This window comes from Oenanthe melanoleuca, chromosome 7 (genome assembly GCF_029582105.1).
Source record: "Oenanthe melanoleuca isolate GR-GAL-2019-014 chromosome 7, OMel1.0, whole genome shotgun sequence".
In the NCBI taxonomy this organism is placed as follows: domain Eukaryota; kingdom Metazoa; phylum Chordata; class Aves; order Passeriformes; family Muscicapidae; genus Oenanthe; species Oenanthe melanoleuca.
The window spans coordinates 21,954,896-21,973,624 of NC_079341.1; the positions used below are offsets into that span (position 1 = coordinate 21,954,896).

At 46.5% G+C, this 18,729-nt stretch overlaps 1 protein-coding gene across 2 annotated transcripts in view; it reads left to right on the forward strand.

The window, feature by feature from the left end:
• CFAP65 (cilia and flagella associated protein 65) overlaps nucleotides 1-18,226 on the forward strand; it is a 31,719-nt gene extending 13,493 nt beyond the window's left edge. The window contains exons 16-33 of one of the 2 annotated variants that reach the window (XM_056496313.1): nucleotides 325-490; nucleotides 1,050-1,178; nucleotides 1,669-1,894; nucleotides 2,825-2,953; nucleotides 3,225-3,401; nucleotides 4,062-4,128; nucleotides 7,935-8,045; nucleotides 8,823-9,014; nucleotides 9,756-9,914; nucleotides 11,223-11,363; nucleotides 11,819-11,935; nucleotides 12,484-12,621; nucleotides 13,143-13,208; nucleotides 14,789-15,003; nucleotides 15,346-15,495; nucleotides 16,017-16,295; nucleotides 16,961-17,098; nucleotides 17,667-18,226. In XM_056496313.1, the coding sequence (XP_056352288.1) occupies nucleotides 325-490; nucleotides 1,050-1,178; nucleotides 1,669-1,894; nucleotides 2,825-2,953; nucleotides 3,225-3,401; nucleotides 4,062-4,128; nucleotides 7,935-8,045; nucleotides 8,823-9,014; nucleotides 9,756-9,914; nucleotides 11,223-11,363; nucleotides 11,819-11,935; nucleotides 12,484-12,621; nucleotides 13,143-13,208; nucleotides 14,789-15,003; nucleotides 15,346-15,495; nucleotides 16,017-16,295; nucleotides 16,961-17,098; nucleotides 17,667-17,703 (2,637 nt within the window). In that variant the 3' untranslated portion in view covers nucleotides 17,704-18,226. The remainder of the gene's footprint in view (nucleotides 1-324; nucleotides 491-1,049; nucleotides 1,179-1,668; nucleotides 1,895-2,824; nucleotides 2,954-3,224; nucleotides 3,402-4,061; nucleotides 4,129-7,934; nucleotides 8,046-8,822; nucleotides 9,015-9,755; nucleotides 9,915-11,222; nucleotides 11,364-11,818; nucleotides 11,936-12,483; nucleotides 12,622-13,142; nucleotides 13,209-14,788; nucleotides 15,004-15,345; nucleotides 15,496-16,016; nucleotides 16,296-16,960; nucleotides 17,099-17,666) is intronic. The other variant, XM_056496314.1, reaches the window with a different exon arrangement.
• Nucleotides 18,227-18,729: the final 503 nt, after the last annotated feature.

Consider the following 18,729-nt stretch of genomic DNA (forward strand, 5'->3'; position numbering starts at 1 on the left):
TCATTGGAATGGGCTGCCCAATGAAGTGGTTGAGTGACCATTCCTGGAAGTACTTAAAAAGACAGGTAAATGTGGTACTCAGGGACATGGTTTAGTGGTGGACTTGGCAGTATGAGGTCAATGGTTGGACTCAATGATCTTAGAGATCTTTTCTAATCTTAACAATTCTATCTCCCAGGGCATGCTATGTCCTACAAAAAGCAGGGAGTCCTTTGCACTGCACTGCACATGCCAAGGGATCAGCATGTGAGATAAGTGGTGGCTACACTCAACCACTATGCTTGACATGTTAAAGTGACCTAATGTGGCGGGTTTGTATTCCAGGCACAAAAGGAACATCTGGACCTTGGAAATGTTCTAGTTGGTGATCAAAAAAGCTGCAGCATTGCACTGCTAAATGATGGGATCTGTACTCTGAATTACATCCTCAGTGTGGAACAGCTCATCACAGGGCCCCGTGCCCCTGAGGAGGTCCACAGCGATCCACTGGGTATTGTAAAGGAATTAGCATGGGACAGGACCTTAGTTTTCCCCTCTTTTTTCCAAAATCAATCTAGAATTAACTTAGAGGTTGGACTTCTTCCTGGCTGGCTTGCACTGATTGTCTCAAACCTTAAGTTGTCTGCTGCTTTGCATAAGAAGTGATTTTTCTATCTTGCTGGAAAAAACATAATCCAGAGGCCAACAATTGAAGTTAGATCAATCTGGACTTTGAAATAAGATACAATTTCCCAGGCAGAGAAGGAAGTTAAATAAAGGACCTTGCCAGAAGAGGTGTTGGAGCTCAGCTCTTAGCTGCCTTTCTAGAGGACCTCTGATTGGGAAGTCCCCTGTTCTTTGCTGGCCAGAGGCAATCTGGGTACTCCCAATGAGCTGCCTACAGCTGTACTCTGGGAGTCCCAAGTTCAGCACCTGAAGCTAATCCTAACAATTAAGCAAGGTGTGGCAGTGGCTAGAGTGCAGGTAGACTTAGTGATTTGTGTGCCACAACATGTGTGGTATGAGAGACAGTAATGCCATAAGCTCATACCTCCTCTTGTATCCCACAGCTCTAGAGCTGGAACACTCCAGAGGAACAATCCCTGCAAGATCAAAAGTTTTTGTCCGAATAAAAGTAAGGCCAGCCCGTCGGCTGCGTTACACCTGGTCAATCAAATATGCTATTTGCACACCCAGAGGTGAGATGGATGTTTTGGGATGTGCAGAAGTGGGGGACAGTGTTTGTAAAAGAAGAGACTAGCAAGACAAGGAGTTTTCAGCTTGGAAGGTGAAAAATGTAGTGTCATATGAATGGGAGAAGACAAGATTAACTGTTTATAATTTTTCAGTGTGAAAAAAGGGGCACTTCATAAAATTTTTAGCCTGTAGGCTGAAATTAAAAAAAAAGTTTGTTCACATAGTGCAAAACTATATTGTGCAAATACACTGTTGAATAGGATCATATTCATAGTCTTTTGGTGATGTCTAAATGCAGAAGTTGAGGTACAACTGTAAGTGAGTGGTTATGGGGTTTTGAGAAGCTGCCAAAGAAAAGACTGTGTACAACGCCCATTCTTTATTTCTCTGTTCTTGGTAGGGCCTGTTTCCCCTTTGCTGCTGTCAAAATGATCCAGGCAGCAGCCCCTTAATGGTGCATGACTACTTTTTGGTGTTTCTTTCTCTCCCAAGCTGCAGATCTTGCAAGCAAAAAAGAGGAGCAGCAGCCCCTCTGCTGTGTTGTAGCAATGGGCGTTTACCCAACTTTGAGCATTGTAGATGCTTGTACAACAGGGGTTTCCAGCAGTATCAGCAAGTTGCACCTCTGGAAGCTCTTCTCCTTGGACACTCTGAATGAATTCTTGGAGCGAGACCCAGTTCCTGGAGAGCTCATCTACAAATCTCCCACGAGGCACAGGTGAGATGAGGAAATGGCTCAGAGGATCTTTGAGTCCCTTGCATGAGCCCCACAGAGATGCTGTGGCTTATTGGCATGCGTTGTAGCTCTGTGATGCATGGCACCCTGTTATTCTGTCTTAACTGCTGCAGACAGTTGCTCACCTCCACTTCTCTGCTTAAGCTCCCTTGAAAGGAGCCACAGAAACAGAGAATAATTTAATTGCGATGGACCTCCAAAGGTCTCTGGTGTAGTCCCTTGCTCCAAGCAGAGACATACAGATCAGGTTGCCCAGGGCCTTATTCAGTTCAATGCTGAATATCTCTGAGGATGGAGAAACCACAGCTTGTCTGAGCTCCTGTTTAACCACTTCCATGGTAGAAACCTTTTTCTTAGTATCTCATCAGAATATCTTGTATTGCAACTTGTGCAATTGCCATCCCTGAGCCCTTGCTTCATAAGATGGAGCAAATCCAGGTCTCTTTGTCAATTCTTGTAATCATAGAATGGTTTGGATTGGAAGGGACCTTAGAGATCATCTCGTTCTTCTTCTGCCATGCACAGGGGTGCCTTACACTAGACTAAGTTGCCAAGAGCCCCATCCAGCCTGGCCAATGTGCTCCAGCTCTCAGCCAGTTTAGTGGCCCTCCATTGGGCCTGCTCCAGTATATCAGTGACTTCCTTATATACTATGGAGCTAAAGAGAGACTTCAGGCTAAGCAGGACTCTCTTATGTCATTCACTCTCATTAGATATGTATAAAAGGTTTTTAAAAGAAAATCAGAAGGTCTACCTTATGTCCAGTATCCTTTCTCTCAGAAGGGCCAAGAACATAAGGTCAGACAAGAGTTATGAGGAAGACAGCCAGTGTAGAATGACCTTTCCCCTGTCATGCCCTGATGATCCTTCCTCCTGTTTCAGTTTAATATCTTCTTTCTCTCCTGTGACCAGCACATGCTTGATCCCTCCAGTGTATACCCCTCTCCTGCTGGATTTTGACTTTGGGTCTGCCCCGATAGGCTCAGAGCCTAGCCTTGTGATGCTTCTGTTGGAGAACAAGGGTGTGGTACCTGTGGACTGGTAAGCAGTGCCCATTGGAGCTCAGCCGTTTTTTGGGGGGACTGGAAGTGCTCAAAGGGCTGTGAGAAATTTATAGATTAATAGGGGGGGTTTTGCAGGTGCAGCTGCAGCTGAGATTTGTTGGTGAATCTGGGTGGGGAAGCAATCAGGGAGCTGCAAATCAGACCTGATGAAATGTGATGTGGCCACCAGCAGGGCTAAGCCCATTTGGATTGAATAGCCCTGGGGAAGTTGCATATCCTTGTTGCTGACCAGATGATTGGTTCCCTAGGGCCTTCTTGTTTCCTTCTGATCAGAAGATGGACATGGAGCACTGGGCAGAAGATGCTGACTTTACCCCCCAGGAGCTGCGCCAGATGAGAATTCATGATAAACAGCTCTTCAGTGTTTCCCCAAAATCAGGAACGCTTCTTCCAGGGCAGGAGAAATCTGTCCAGCTCTCATACAGGTGATGACAAGTACCTCTTCTTCCGAGCTTCATGCTGTGTGCCAGAACAATACATGCCATCAGTCTCCTGAGTTTCCATGCCAGATTTCTTATCACATGTTCCTCAGCAGAGGCTGGGCAAGTAAAAAGTTCCTGAACATGTCCAGTTTTTGGACTCCACAGAGCTTGCCTTTCTCAGGAGACTGTTTTAAGGTCCTTTAATACTGCAGAGCAAAAGGCATTTAGTGTGACATGCTGGGGACACTGGCCTGCTTTGACCTGACAGTTTAGATGAACAAGATGCTGCACTTCCTATGGTTTTGATTATGCAGTAATATTTTTGTCATCAGCTAGAGCTGCTAGCCTTTGCGTGCCTGTAGGAGGTATGAAGAAGGCTGAACACTTCCCCTTTTAAAGCAGGCCGTATCTGAGAAGTACCAGCATTTTGTTGGCTTAGAAACTTGCATCCCTAAATAGATGTATGACTAAAATCAACATTGTATCACTCATTCCCACTCAAACACAACTGGGTTCACCCCAACCTCCCCCGGGCCCTTATACGGCAGTGACTCTTTAGCTGGGAATTGAAGTGTCTCTCATATTCTGTGTTACTCTGACTCTCTCATCTTGGGCACAAGGTTGATTTCTATTGTTTTCCTCTCTCTCCTCATTCACTGCTAGACATGATTTCATTGGCACTGATCGCCTCCCTGTCCTCCTGAAGATTTCCTATGGCCATGAGGTTCTGGTAAGAAAGCAGGCGTCCCTTCCTTCCATTTGCAGAACAATAGCAGGTAGGACCTGAATTAAGAGGAATTTTCCCCAGAAGCTGCATAGTGTACAGAAGGCTGTAGCCTTCCCCTGGAATTTGCACTAGACAGGCAGTAACAGAGGGCCAAGCAGAGACATAAAAACAGTGTTCTGATAAACACGTGGTTCTAGCACAGAGTGATGTGGGCAGTGCACTGGCAGAATAGGGATGTTGCATCTGCTGGGTTCTTCAGCAAGACTAGTATCATTTATTTATTATTAACCTTTGTGTTTTATTAATGGTGTTAGTGCAGAATTGCATCTTCCTTCAAGACAAGTCCAAGGCCAAAACAGCCTTCCCAGGTTTTACAGTTCCAGGTTTTACAGTCCCTGCATGTTTTCCACAGTTCAGTGTAACTCAGTCAGGATTCCTGTGCATGCTTCCCCTCATTTCATTTGCCTCACTGTGAGTTGTTCCATGCAGTTCCTGGAGTTCAGATCTGTGGCCCATTCTACTTCTCTTCTATGCAGCTTTCCTGAATCTCTCATCTCATCAACCCTCCATACTCTTCAACCACCCCTGGAATGTGCCTTTCTCCAAATATTCCACCTGCTGTGATTGTAGTCTGGGAATGCACAGGGTGGCAAAGCATCTTCCAGCTCTGGGGTTACAGGGTCAGCTTCTTCCCCAAGTCCAGAAGATATTCCCTGGGTTCCTGGTTGGCTGCAGCCTTTGTCCACCCATTTATTTCTCTTACCAATGATAGAGGAGATTCTTACTTATTCTTCCTGCTTCACTGCTTTCTAAAGCATCCCAGAGCTGATCTGTGGTGTGTTTTCCCTGAGCATCTCCTCAGGCTTGGAAATAATTTCTCTCTCTCCCCCTCTCTCAAACTGTCAGTTAGAGTCAAAGTCACCTTGTGCTCTGCCAGGCACCACTCATGCCCGGCTGAGCCTTCCTGTCTGTCTCTGAAGTTTCCTATGAGACCATTGTGTTCACATATCTCTTTTATTTTTCTTTTCTTTCAGGACTGTTGTCAGCTGAAAATCCAACCCTTTGACCAAGCTGTTCAAACAGTGGCTTAACTGTGCCTTCCCTCAAAGCCCTTGGACAGGCTCCCTGTGCTCTGCCTGCCTGGCACAATCCTGAGAGTGACTGTGAGCCTTTCACCAGTTGGCCAGTGAGGGAAAAGGCTTTAGAGCACCAGAAGCCTATAGGGCATACATCCTCTATTGCCATATAGCCAGTGGCTCTGGTAGCTACCAGAGGCCACCACCCTCTCTCATGATGTCACTGCAGAAGGGGCTAGAAAAGCATGTGATGCCCTGGGGATGAAAAGATTCCTCAGTGCCTTTGAGCTCCAGCAATGGGAGCTATAGAAGCCAATCCAGAGACATGGAGCAGTGCAGGTGGTTGGAACCTGCAGAGATGCAATGCCACTACTGAATTGTTGATATTGGAAAGTAGGAGTGGGAGATGCTTCTTCAGCAAAGAGGGTAGCTGAGGGATGGAGTACAGTGTGCCTGCTTTCCTTGCAGTCATAGCATGAAGTGCACAATTTCCAGCTCCTGTGGCAGAAATTGCCCTAAGTGTGCTCACATTCCAGGGCTGAGCAAATGCTCTCCTGTGATTCTGGTGAAATGTGCAGAACATATGCTTACCTTAAGGGAAGCAAATGCTGTAATGTCACCCCAAAAGTTAAGCTTTGGAAATTTCAGGAAGCAACAATAAAAGGAGATCAATCATTGGGCTGGGGTATGGTTGGTTACTCTGGCAAATTCCAAATTATTTAGCTTCAGAGCTGTGCAGTTAGCCACCTGCAAGCCAATGCCTGTTTTTCCTTTGGGTTTAAATTCACTTCTGTCATGACTTTACCTACACAGAGAGATTTTGACGTCCTGCTCCTCTGTTTCCCCAACTTAATTTTCAGGAGAAGCTTCTTCTCTATTATTCCTTCCCGATTCAGTGGCCAATTTCTAGTCCTCTGATGATTTATAAGTATTCTGAAGGACCCAAACTGATTTCCTATTAGCAATTTCTTCTGGCTGTAGGAGGAGACATCTGTAGGACTTGTGTGTTACCCAGTTCCTTGTGCAGCTGGGAAACAAGGCCTCCCAATGCCTAAATGCTTTTACAGATTGTCCTCTGCCTCTTCACCTGTAAGACTGCTTGTTCTCAGAGCTCTGAGATCATTTGGCCAGATAGAATTTGCAGCCCCCAACAGTTTTAGTAGGAAAAGCCCAGCCAGCTGCATGTGTTGCAGGCTGAGGTAGGCTATTCACAGAACTCCCTGGAGAGCAGGGCCGGATCCCAGGGAGAATCCCTGAGCACACAGGTTTTATAAACTGCAAGTGTTTGCACTTCACTTCATAGCTGCTAGTTAGGTATTGTGAGATGTTATCACCTGCAGCATGTGTTCTCCAGGCAACTCTCCTCCCTGGGGAATCTGGCATCCCCTGGCATTCGTCTTATGCTCTGTAGTCTTCTCTGTGGGGTGAAATATATGTACTGTAGGAGAGCTGATTGCAGCAGGTCTTCACTTTTCTCTATTTGTCTCTCTTTAACTGATAATCCTCTAAATGTCATATCCTGTGTCAAATGGAAACTGATGACAGTTTTTCCTGAGCAGTTCTGGTCTGTTGGAATGCAAGGTGGCTTTTTAACTGAAGTTATATAAGTTGGTGTTTTGCTCCCAAAGTTCAGGGAGGTTCCTATCCTTTTTTTTCCCTTGAAATTTGAAAGCAAAGCTTTTGCCTTTCTCCTGCATTTACTTCATCTGGCAAGCTGTTCTCATGAGGCTGAATACTCATGTAGAGCTTTGAAAAGATCCTATGTGGGACCTTGCTAACACTGTATTTCTCGTTCTTTCTCTCTTTTAATTTTCCTTACAGATCTGAAATGCAATGAGTTTTTCAAAAGGAGTTTTCATTCTCTGCTCTTTTTTAAGCAGCTCATATAGTATCTCCTGCAGCCAAATATTCTATCTGTCTTTTACACATATAATTTAAAAATAGCCATGCTTCAGGCTTAACTTACTGTGAACTGCAGCAACTTGACTCCCATTGGCCCATGCAGAGACATTACTCGGTGACTGCTTTGCAGCCTCTCCCCCCAAAGCAGACAGCTCAGGGGTACTTTGGGGTGATCCTGCAGAAAACAGTGCATTATCAGTGCATCTTCAGCCTGATTGCAGTTTTTTCAAAATGCAGGAGCCTGTGTGAATGCAAAGCCCTTTCTATGAAATAGCTCTGTAAGTCTCTCCACTCTACTTGGAGTGTCTGCTTTGTCAACAGGGTACTGTTGATCATCACTTGATCACTTAAAGTTCAGCTGGGATCTTCTTTCTTTTGGACTTGCTTCTAGCTTCTGGACTGCTAGACACATTCCTGGAGCATTCCAGAGGACATCCAGATGGCCCTTTCCAAGAGGAAGCCATTACTAACCTCTCTTTCCAAAGTATTTGGCTGTGACAGCTGCACACTCTCCTATGTGCAGTCCAGACACTTTCATTCGTGGAGAATTTCCACCATACACTTGCACAGAGAAGCACTGATGCTGATGCCTGGCATAGCAGAGAGAAAAATACAGTCTTTCTGATACAAAAGGAGAATCTTTCAGAGAAAATCTGGAGTAGGTTCTCCATCTCCTTGATTTTTTTCTTGGGACACCCTATCTTGGTATTATCAATTTAAGTTTGTAACTGTGTGGCCTTCATTTTGCAAAGTACTTCAGAGTCCTTGTACAGTTGTTGGTGAAGGAACCAAGGCCGTGTGAGAAAGTGACTGCATTTCTTTCCGCTGTAGCTGACCTTCAGCGGTGTGACAGTGGAACTCCACCAGCGGTATGTTCATTTTGCATCCACCAAGCACCGCTTCGCACCCATTGCTGTTGGACGCTCCCACCCCCCCACACAGGTGAGCATCTTGGAGCCAAACCCAGCAGCAAGCATAGGGAAGGAGGTAGTACTGCTGTATCCCAAGGATAGGCAGTGTCTGAGGCAATTCTCAGAAAATGGAATTGCCTCCATAGGAAAGCATTACAGGAGAACTTTAAGGACAGTTCTAGGCAGAATTTGGAAATGGCTGCTGGGATGGCAGCAGGGGAAGTACTTCTCACCATCTCCAGTTTGACAAGATTTGGTGTTCACTCTAATCAGAATGCTTATGAGGCGTGTTGGGCTGTTCACTTACTTTCTTGCATTGGATCTGAGTGAAAACTTGCCTAGCTGCTCCAAGTACCCTGCAAATAAATCCTAATTATTTTTTTAGTAAATTAATTTTACTTCCTTAAACATTTATTCAGCAAAAAGGTAGCTTTGATGCTGTTCTGCCTAATTTGGGAAATGAACAAGTTGAATTAAGAGCACTTTAATACAAGTGTTTTTGCATTTTAAGTAATCCGCTTTACAGTGATCCCTTTAGCTAATCTGTATTAATTTTCCCCTAGTGTGAATTGGCAGGACACCATTTGGAGAGGCACTTTGGTTATCAAGGTACCTGTGTGGTGATAGACCTTCAGCACAGCTGGCTATCAGAGCCTCAGTGTTAAATCCTGAGGCTATGAGGTCTCCTCATTCTTAGGAGATAAGCTGGTTAATTAAATATTAATGCTTATCAGCATCCTCTGGAGAAGTGTTAACTAGTTTATTTGTACCTAGTATAATAAGCACTGCTCTTTCTAACTCACTTCAGATTTATACACTCTACAATGCTGGCTCCATGCCTGTGACATTTGAGGTTCAGCTGGACAGCATTATGAAAGTGCAGGAGAAGAATTTTCAGCATCCTGTGTTCGTCTGCCTAACTCGTAGAGGAGAAATCCCCCCTGGTGAAACAGGCCACATTGAATGGATCTTCTCACCACTGGAAGCTAAAACATACATGGTAAGAGCCTCCTTATGACTGAAAGAAACAGACTCTGTTGTTGACCTAAAATTCTTTAGGTCCATGTAATGCTACAGCTGAATTAAGCTCTATGCCTCCAAGAAGCAAAGAGTCTTGAGAGCAAATGAGTGGCTGGTTAGGTCTGGAAATGGAGTAGATAAATTTGTCTCATAATGTTTTTCTTCCCAAGAAGGGATATCTTTCACAACCAGAGTCATCCCAGTATACATTTTTCAAGGATCAAACAGTAACTGGGGCTATCAATAGTATCTGTTCAGATTTGTGGTTCATTGTTGGCCTCCAAAATTCCCACCAAAGAGACTGAAGTCAGTGTCTTCTATCATTGCAGTGTATGCTTCTGCAAATCTCTGGAAACTGCCTTCCCAAAGACCTCTGCTCTGGGCTGCAGCAGGCAGGGAAGGCCAGAAGCTGTAGCACTACTTGTTGCTTCAGTCTGTGGTGAATGCATGGTTAAATAAATAAATTTAACTTTAAAACTCCAACCTTTGCTCCAAGAGGGAGTCTCCATCCATCTCATACTGTAACTGGCTAGTTGACTACTTAACCAGCTTTCCTGGGCTTGCAGGAAAGGCAAAGACCTGAAAGAGCAAAAGAGACTGAATTTGTCTTTATCCATGTGTGGGGTGTATTTAGACCTGTCCATTAGCAAGTATGCTAGCTTATTGCACATCTCTCCCAGATATGACTCTGGACTTACAACTTGTATCTTGTCTGAGGCAGGTTGATGTTCTCATCCAGATCCTGGGTGGTGAGTCGACCCAGATTACTTTCCAGGGAGTAGGCTACAATCCAAGTGTTATAGGAGAGGCTACCACATCCAGCCATTTTTTTTCTTCTGCAGTCATTCCAGGTTCTGCCAAGCTAATTGTGCCTGGGCAGGTAAGTCTAAGTGTGGGATATGAGCAATATGATGAGTCCAGAAATGTGTGAGAGAGACTGAAATATACAAGTGGCACCATCTTGCAGTAGTGTGTGTTGCAGAAGAGTTCGTTTGCCATGAGATAGCACAAGATATTTCCCTTCCAGCAGGTGATCTAGAGCGTAACTCATGGAAGCTGAAAGGTGTCTTCCTTCCAGCTTGTCACTTCCACAGCTATTAGAGCAAAAATGGGTTTGGGTTTGTTCATGTATTGAATTTTTTCTTAGAAGTTACCTCCCATCACAGCTGCCTTTCTTCTGTGAAGCTACAACACCTTTTTCTATGCTAAATCATTCTCAAAAAGACCATTATACTCATGCCATACTCTGTCAGGGCTTGGCTGCCACCATTTCCCAGCCAGACTGAGGTGATGCATAACCTGAATGCTGACTGCAGGATGGTCACCTCTTCAGGCACATGCAGAGGAGTGCATTTGTGTGACCTGCCACTGGCTCAGCAGGAGCTTGTCTGGCCTGGCTAGAGCTGGCCTGCCAGCCTGGACAATCTGTTGTTAAACTCACCCACACATCCAAGCACAGTGAATGAGCATTACACAGCAGCAGCAGCAGAGGCTTTCTCCTGGCAGGTAAAGGATTCAACCTGTGTGACATTAGCATGCCTTCCTTGGAGCCAGTCACAGCTCCACGTGCTCTTTTGCTTCCAGCTGGGCAGTTATGTTCCTGAGAATAGCAAAGAGAAGATGATTGAGAACTGCCTGAGTCTGACAATGAAGATGACATTCTGCAAGGCTTTGTTGTCTAAAATCAAATTTCTTTCTCAAATGTTTACTGTACTTAATTAGAGATTGCATTGTGCTTGGAGAATGGCACAAACTAGTAGCATACTAGTATTAGGGATCAATTTCCCAAAATTCACAGTCAGGTTGATAGGGATTTTGCACAAGCACACACCTCATGTTTTTCAGCTGAGGTAGGAAAAGGCCTGGACTGCAAGTGCTGCAGAGAGAATTGGAGTCTTACTGGTCCTCTGTGCTCCTGAGATCCTTTCCTGTCCAGCAGCAGTGTTCTGTCTTATTCATTGCTCACTCAATCCCACTGCAACACAGCTGGCCTTTTGATGTAAAGTCACTGTAACCAGAGCAAAATTGAGAAAATTGTTACACTCTCTCAAGTTGTTATGGTAAAGATACCTGGTTAATATTATCAGTGAATTGCTGGACAACTTAGAGATAACTGTATGACTCCTCCAAAGTCTAGGTCCCATCTTCTTTCCTGTTGTTCCTTCTGGTTTCTCCTTGCTTCCTGCAGGCAGCCACCTTGTCCCATCACAGGATTTGCCTTGGAAATATCCCAGACTGCACCAAAGCTGGTCGACTTGTCTTTCTCAACAATATCTCGGAGAGCAAGGCAGTGGCATTTACCTGGCAGATAAGCTCCTGTAAGGAAAATGTGAGTCCTCTTTGATCTACAGCCTTCCTGCCCATCTCCATTGTGCCACGAAAGGACCTTACAGCTCCATTTTCAACAAGACACTCAAATCTAGGGAATTGGCTAGATGATGAAAGGGAAAGTGAAGGCAAGGGTTAGGACAGGGGGAGCAAAAGGAATTCAGAAGGGAAATCTGAAGACTTTGGTGAGGATATATGGAGCTGAAACTACAAAATGTGGTAACAAACCTCAGGACTCTGTCCACCAGCAAAGGCCATGTTTGTTCCTAGAACATATCAACTGCATCTTTCTCATACCACATACCTCTGAGAAGGAGAGGTGTGTTTCCTGCAAAGAGAAAGCACACAGGAAGGTCCCAGGACAATGAAATAGTACCTTTGGGATTCTTTCTTTTTATTTTTTTTATTTTTTTTTATTTTTTTTTAAATTTTGTTCTCCCCCACCTCTATGCCCAGGTGCTGGAGATTGCTCCAGAGTCAGGAGTTGCACAGCCTGGAGAGAGTATCCCCTGCTTCATCACACTGCAACCTACAAGGACTCCCTCCTTCTGCAGAATAAATCTGATGTGTGAGGTGAGACCCAAGAGGTACCTCTGTATTACCATGACCTGGGCATGTTGTTGTGGTTCCCAAATGGCTGATCCCAGCACTCAGTTGCCTGCTCCTTTCAGCAGAAGGAATCCTTCTTTGATACACACTTTTCATTCCTGAATACACTTAGTTTCACCCTTCCTGATGCTTTAAGCATCTTTCTGTCTGTCTGTGTGGCTCACTAGATGAAGTATAATTGTGCAATGTATGGCTTTGTGAAGGGAATCCAGCTGCTAGAAGTGATGGTTTGAATGGGTCTCGCTGCTTTAATATTACTGGGGGCCCAGACTAACAGTAGTGTCCCCCTTGACACTTCCCAGGTTTTCTTTGGCAAGAGAGTATATCTTCACTGTCTGAGTCTTAAAATAGCACTGTTTTTTTCCTCTTCCTGCCACTGGAATACATGGAAAGCAAGTGGGTTTCATTCTGGGACCTCCTGAAGTGGAGAAACAGGCATGGACTTGAGCCAGAGACTGTTATTTGCAATTCTTTCCTAGCTCTGCTCCCTTCAGTTATGGTTTGTTTCATAGGTGTACCTCCATGAGTCCCTGGTTCAGTATGAGAGGGAGCTACATGAGTGGGAACAGGAGAAGGAACGGCAGGCTGTGGAATTCACCATCACAGAGAAGGACCTTGGGTCTAAGAAGAAGCTGACATCACCTTCAGTAGTAAGTGTCCTCAAAAGCTTGCACCAACTTATCTTGGCTCAAGAAACAGCAGCCAGTGGTGACAAGAAACATTATTTAGGAAAACCTAGGCAAGATGTTAAGAGGACATGGGGCTCTGATCTGCTAAAGACCTCAAAGCTGTTCTGTGGTTAGTGGAAAATGAGATCTTGTTTTCTAGCCAAGAATCATCTTACAAACTCTGAAATTGCTAGTGACCATCTGAAATTTGGAAGTGTATGAGAAACTTTTAGAAAAACAAAGCCAATGGCTTTGAAAACTAATGGTTGGATTTGTAACCATGAATAAACACTGGAGAGAAATGTGTAGATAGCAGTAAGAATGTGATCTGAGTGAAGAATGGAGGATGAGATCACTGACTCTCAGCTGGCACAAAGTTTGAAAAAAATCCTAAGGTCTTGTTCTGCTCCATATCTTCCCCACATGGTAATTCTTCTCCCCCCACCACCCCCTTTTTTTTTTCTTTTTTTTTTTTTTCTTTCTTTTCCCCACACTTTTTACAGAGGTTATCCAATTCTGCTCAAACAGAAAATCTTCCTGAACCTTCAGCTGTGATCAGGAAACACAAGGTAAGTCAGGCCTGTCTCAATTGTAGAATCAAACTGACTGCTTTAGAAAAGAGACAGATGCTGGATATCACAGTGTGGGAGTCTGAACAGAGAGCACAGCAGGATTTGTAGCTTCAAGGCTTTGGGAGACAGACTGTTTGGAGGAGCCAGAAGAATCAGACTGTCTGGCTGTGTTCTCTGGCCAGTAACTTTCCAGCTGAGGTGAATGGGAACTGAAATTGGCATCAAACGTGCACCCATGACTGGAGAAAGGGGGAAAGGTTTCAAATAAGCAGAAAAGATGCACATAGACAGGGCAATTGGTACCTGTACTTGTTTCATTTGGGGTCCACAATGGAATGTGTGCCACAGCAGAAAGCAGCAGGACCCTGACAGAATGTGGTGCAGACTTTGCCATCACCTCAAGAAGAGCTGTGCTCTGTTCCTCAGGAGAAGCTGCAGGCAGGAACTGCCTTGGTTTAAATGCAGAGAAAACTTTAAAGCCCAGTTTGCCTGGTTCATCAGTTTCCACTCAAGTGCACAACTGTATGCGCTGCTGTAGGACAGCTTTTCCAACAGTGGTGGGAAGGTGTGAGACAAGGTCCCAGTGAGTGCTCTGCAGAACTACCTGGGCCCAAAAGAAGAATCAGTAGTGCCTATAGCCATCATCAGGACTTGCTATGGGAATGACAGGGCTCAAACTAACCCAAGAAGTGGAAAAATTTAGGGGAGCTGAGGGGAGGCTGGGCCTGAGAGGATTGAGGCAACAAGGAGATGCAGCTTGCTATCTCAGAAATGCCACTGCAGTGAGTCTGTAGCAGGGACCTTGAGACCCCATGGAGTGCTTTTGCGTGCCCTGCTCTGTTTTGTGTGAAGGAATCAGCTCAGGGCAACTCTAGCTTGGACTGTTTGCCCTGTGCTGTTTGGTGTGATCAGTGGTGCAGGTCAGGGCATTCACTGGATGAGCATAAGGATGGCTGCAGAAAAGTAAAACAGTTTAATGTAGTCCTCTAGGGTTTTAACCTCTAGTGGTATTTTGGACCCTGCTGTGTTTGTGTAAGGAGCAGTGAAGGTCTCTAGCCTTATTCCCAGAGGCAGGACAATCATGTCTCAAAGGTCATTGAGGTCCTGCGATGCCTGAGGACTTCTCCAGATCTCAGTGGTGTCCTCCTGGCCCAGGCATCCTGGCTACTGCTCTAAGAAACTTTTCCCAACCTGACTGGTGGTAATGCAACCCCAGGTTGGCCCATATATTGTGGCTGGAATCAGTTCCTGGTTTCCCTTCAGGTTTGCGGGAGGGCAGTTTCCCCATGCACTCCATCCATGTACACCACTTCTCCTGCAGCACTCCTGATGTGCTTGCAAGAGCTTGCAAGGGCTGGCACACTGGGCAGTGAGAAGGGAACAGACCTGATTTCCTATCAGGACTATGGCTGTTCATGCCTGTTATCAGTACTGTGGTGCTAAGATTATTTTGACACCCAGGATTTGGTGGCTCTGCTTGCTGGGCTTTCAATAGTCATACCTGTGCTCAAACCTACACCAGCCTACTTGTGGCCAAAGGACCAGCTATATGCCTGCCACTTCTTTCTCTCCAACAGGCATTATCCCCTATTAAAAAGCACTCTACACCCAGTCAGCCACCTGGACACACTAAGAAGGGGCTGCTGTTGGACAAAGATACCAGCCAGGTGTGGGTCAAACCAGAGCCTCCCACACCCTTGCTCTTACACGTTGATGTGACAGCCAGGTCATATGCTATCGAGGATTTTCTCAGCAACTTCGCCTTGGATTTTCCCAGATACTTCTTGTCCCGGTGAGAGATAGAATTTTTTGGATTGGCAGCTTCATCTGAGCCAGGGCTACCCATGCTCTGATATGCACTGACCTTGGCACTGTGCTCTGCTCCTCTCCAGTGCCTCAGAATTAGGTGAGAGGTGTCTTGCTTTTCCCCGCATTAGCTGACATGACCTGTTTCTCTCCTCATCTCAACTGCCAGAGCTCAGTGTTCCTCTTTTATGGCTCCTGTCACAAATATGACAGCTCCCACCCCCTCCCCTGCTTGCCTGCACTGCTTGCCTGACGTGCTGCTGCAGTGCCAGGAGGGTGCTGGTCTTTGAGAGTGCTGCCACTGATGGAACAACTCCTCCTTTCCCAGCTCTTTCAGCCCCCAGGCCTCAGAGAGCCAGTTTGTGGATGGAAGTAAGGACAGAAACAGGACGGACATGGAGCCCAAATGCCTGTCCCTGGCTGCTGCTTCTAAACAGGAGCTGGAGGTGGTCACTGACATGCTCACAGGTGTTATCAGGTGCGTGTCCCTTCACCCTCACCTGGTTTGGAGCCTCTGTCCTCCAGAGAATGCGTGCAGCATGGCCAGCCCTCTGCTAATCCTAGAGGAGTCTGTGCACTCTTGTTGCCAGAATGGGGGATCCGCCTGCCAAAGACTGTCCTGGGACCTAGGAACTCAGATCCTGGAATGACAGCCAAGGCAGGGGCTTCCTTCCCAGCCAGGGGCTGAGCCCATCTTTCCAGAGTTCCCAGGAACCAGGGAATTCTACCTGCTGTGATCTTGGAAAGAGGCTGCGTTGGGGTACATCTGTTCAGTTGGTGAGCTGTGCAAATGTAAAGAACCAGCACTGAGGAAACAGAGGTAGTTTCACTGGCTCAAGCCCTCTTGCTGCTTCCCTTAGGCCCGGAAAGCAAGAAGATACAGACCAAACACTGACATCAGTCAGTGGTTTCCTCTGATTTGTCATGTCTTGTAATAATCCTCTGGGTCATACAGATAGCTGATTTGCTGGAATTTATCCTTTATTTTCCTCCTCCTAGAAGCCTCTTGGAGGATGGCCGCTTCCAGAAGTCAGTGAGAAAAATCCAAGATGAGCCTATTCCATATTTCTCCCAGTTCAAGTCTGCAAAATCAGCAGAGCTCCAGGACAGTAGGCAGGGCTCCACGATCCCCTCCAGGGTCTCTGCTTCAACAGATCTTGACCTCGAGAAGGATGGAGAGAGGAAAAAAATGAGTCAGGAAACCACTCCCAGTGATTTGCTGGAGCCTTGCGAGACTTTTCACCATAACCATTTGAGGGAAAAGGAGATAATAAGCAGGTGAGGAAGAGTTCACATGTAAAATCCAAGAGGTGCACAGTCAAGAGAGCCATGGCAGCACACTGGCCAGAAATCCATTTCTCCTTCAGCCCTGCAGCATTTCTGCTGGTGTGTTCTGTGTTGCCTGGGTTGAAGTCAATGCTAGCCCACCTAGCCACCCTGTCCCAAATGTGGTTTGTGGGGAGAGAAGGTTTACTGTGTCTGGGGTTGAGCCATGGGCAGTGCCAGGGTGCTGGTAGAGAATGATGTCTGTTTTACCCTCAGGCAGTCCAGGCCATATTCGACATTAGGGTGCAGTATGTGCTTACCTTATGTTTTATTTTCACTGCAGTATTTCATCACCTTGCATTTACTGTGGCTGCTCCCTTGTACACTGCTCCAAGCGTTATTCACTTATAGCAACTACATCACAGCTTGGAGGGAGAAACCAGTAAAACTATATAACCCAGCTCTGTCTAAGTTCAGGGCCTGACACCAGCTGGTGACAATTCTGGGACAAGGGTCAGCAAATCCATTGCACAAGTCTTTGGTTCATTGGTCTCGGTGTGTAGGAAATAGTGTATGCGCCACTGCTGTGCCTGATGATTCCTGGCAGGAGTCACAGCAAGCAGCCTGCCTTATCTGCTTTCTGATAGCTGTCCTCTGCTGTACTTCTGTCCTTTTAGGCAGCCCGTTGTTGGGAACCTTGTGGAGCTGGTGCTGGAAAACACACTGCAGAATATCCTGATCGAAGCCAGCCGTGGGGAAGTGGTGCTGACAGCCCAGCCCAGGGTCATTGCTTTACCCCCCAGCCCCTCCCGAAGGTAGCAGAGTGTATCTGTGCTCTGGTGGGGGCCAGGACCTGTCTTTAACATGTCAGGCTGAAGCACAGCCCATTTTCTAGACCATGTGGGTTAGCTGAATCCCTGCCTATCAATGCCAAGGCTGCCTGTGCAAAACAAAGAATCCACTCCCAAAGAGAGTGCCCCTCTTGGCTTGTCCTGAGCCACAGAGTAGAGGTGGTAACAGTACAGCCTTTCTGTGGACCTGAGACCCTCATGCAGTTTTGAGGCAGTGCACTATGGATGAATGGCTGGCCTGAGACACTGGAGAGCCTAGCACAAGGATGATCCTTTGGGAAAAGGGGTTAAAGAGCAGGCAGAACAGCCTCTGACAGCAGAAAGGGAGCAAAGCTTTCGCAGTCCAAGATGGTGTGGGATCTAGTTAGGTTGCAGGAATGGCAACTGGTAGGGAAAATAGATTAGGACCTGAGTGAAAAGCATAAAGGTTTTCCCTGGCTTGGGCAGAAGTGCAGAGAGATGGGATTGAGGGTTAATGGAAGAGGGTTGTTGGATGTAGATGTCATCTCCAGAGCTGCTGTCTCTTCTTCAGAATCACAAACCCGGCAGCCCCACCCTCTGGACCGTAGCTGCTGGGTACTGTGCTGCTGAAGCTCTTCAAGCACATCAGCTCTGTCCATTCTTCATCTCTGTGACATCCAGAGCAACTCAGACCCTCCTACACATGACCTTAGCTCAGCATGCTGGCTTTCTCAGAGGAGGTATGTCCTGGTTATGCTCTCAGCACCGATTTGAATCCTCTGACAACTCCACAGCACAGTTCATGAGATCTCTCCTTTCTGTGGCTGGCCACATCATCGGAGAAGAACACTGTGCTATAGGGAGCACATGGACAACCACTATGACAATTCCCACTACCCTCAGTTCGTACCAGCTGAGAGTTGTGGAATCTGTTTGAAATGTGGCTGAGGAAGGACTGACATCTGGGCAGTGAGGTGATTACACCAGTAGGATGCAGGTACTAAATCCTCCTCCCCTCCTTGCTCCAGTGGTGGCTGCAGGTTCCCCTTATAGTGACCAGCCCGAGGGAGCTGCTGCAGCACCATCAGCACACGTGGCAACCCAATAAAAGCAACTTCACTTTCGACACTGACACCGTGTATAACATACGTAATTCATGTGTCTGTGTTTGTGAGCCCTGGACAAGGCTTTCCCTTTTCAAACTGCAAAGCTGTCACCTAGGGAAGGGGATCCTCTGAGTCTTGGCTTGGCGTGGGGGGTCTGTCAGGCTGCAAGAGGTGTCACAACGAAGGAGCAGGTTTGTCACAGCCGGGAGGTGGCAGTGTGAGTTGTGAGAAATCCCAGTAGCCAGCACAGAACAGGCTGGTGTTGGGTTCCAGCTGCTGCTCCCGGGCGGGAGCTGCAGGAGGGGTGTGCCAGGCAGTGGGGCTGCATTTGCAGCATCTGCCCTGTTCTGCCATACTGCTTCTAGTGTACTAGAAGCATACTGCTGCTATGGATTCTGCAACATGGGACTCATGCAGCCACCCAGCTCTGGTGAGGATGCAGCTTTGGTATCCCCCTCCAAGCCCTCATGCCTTGTTTCCCAATGCCAGGACCCAGCAAAGACCAGAGCTGCATATTCTTCCCTCGCA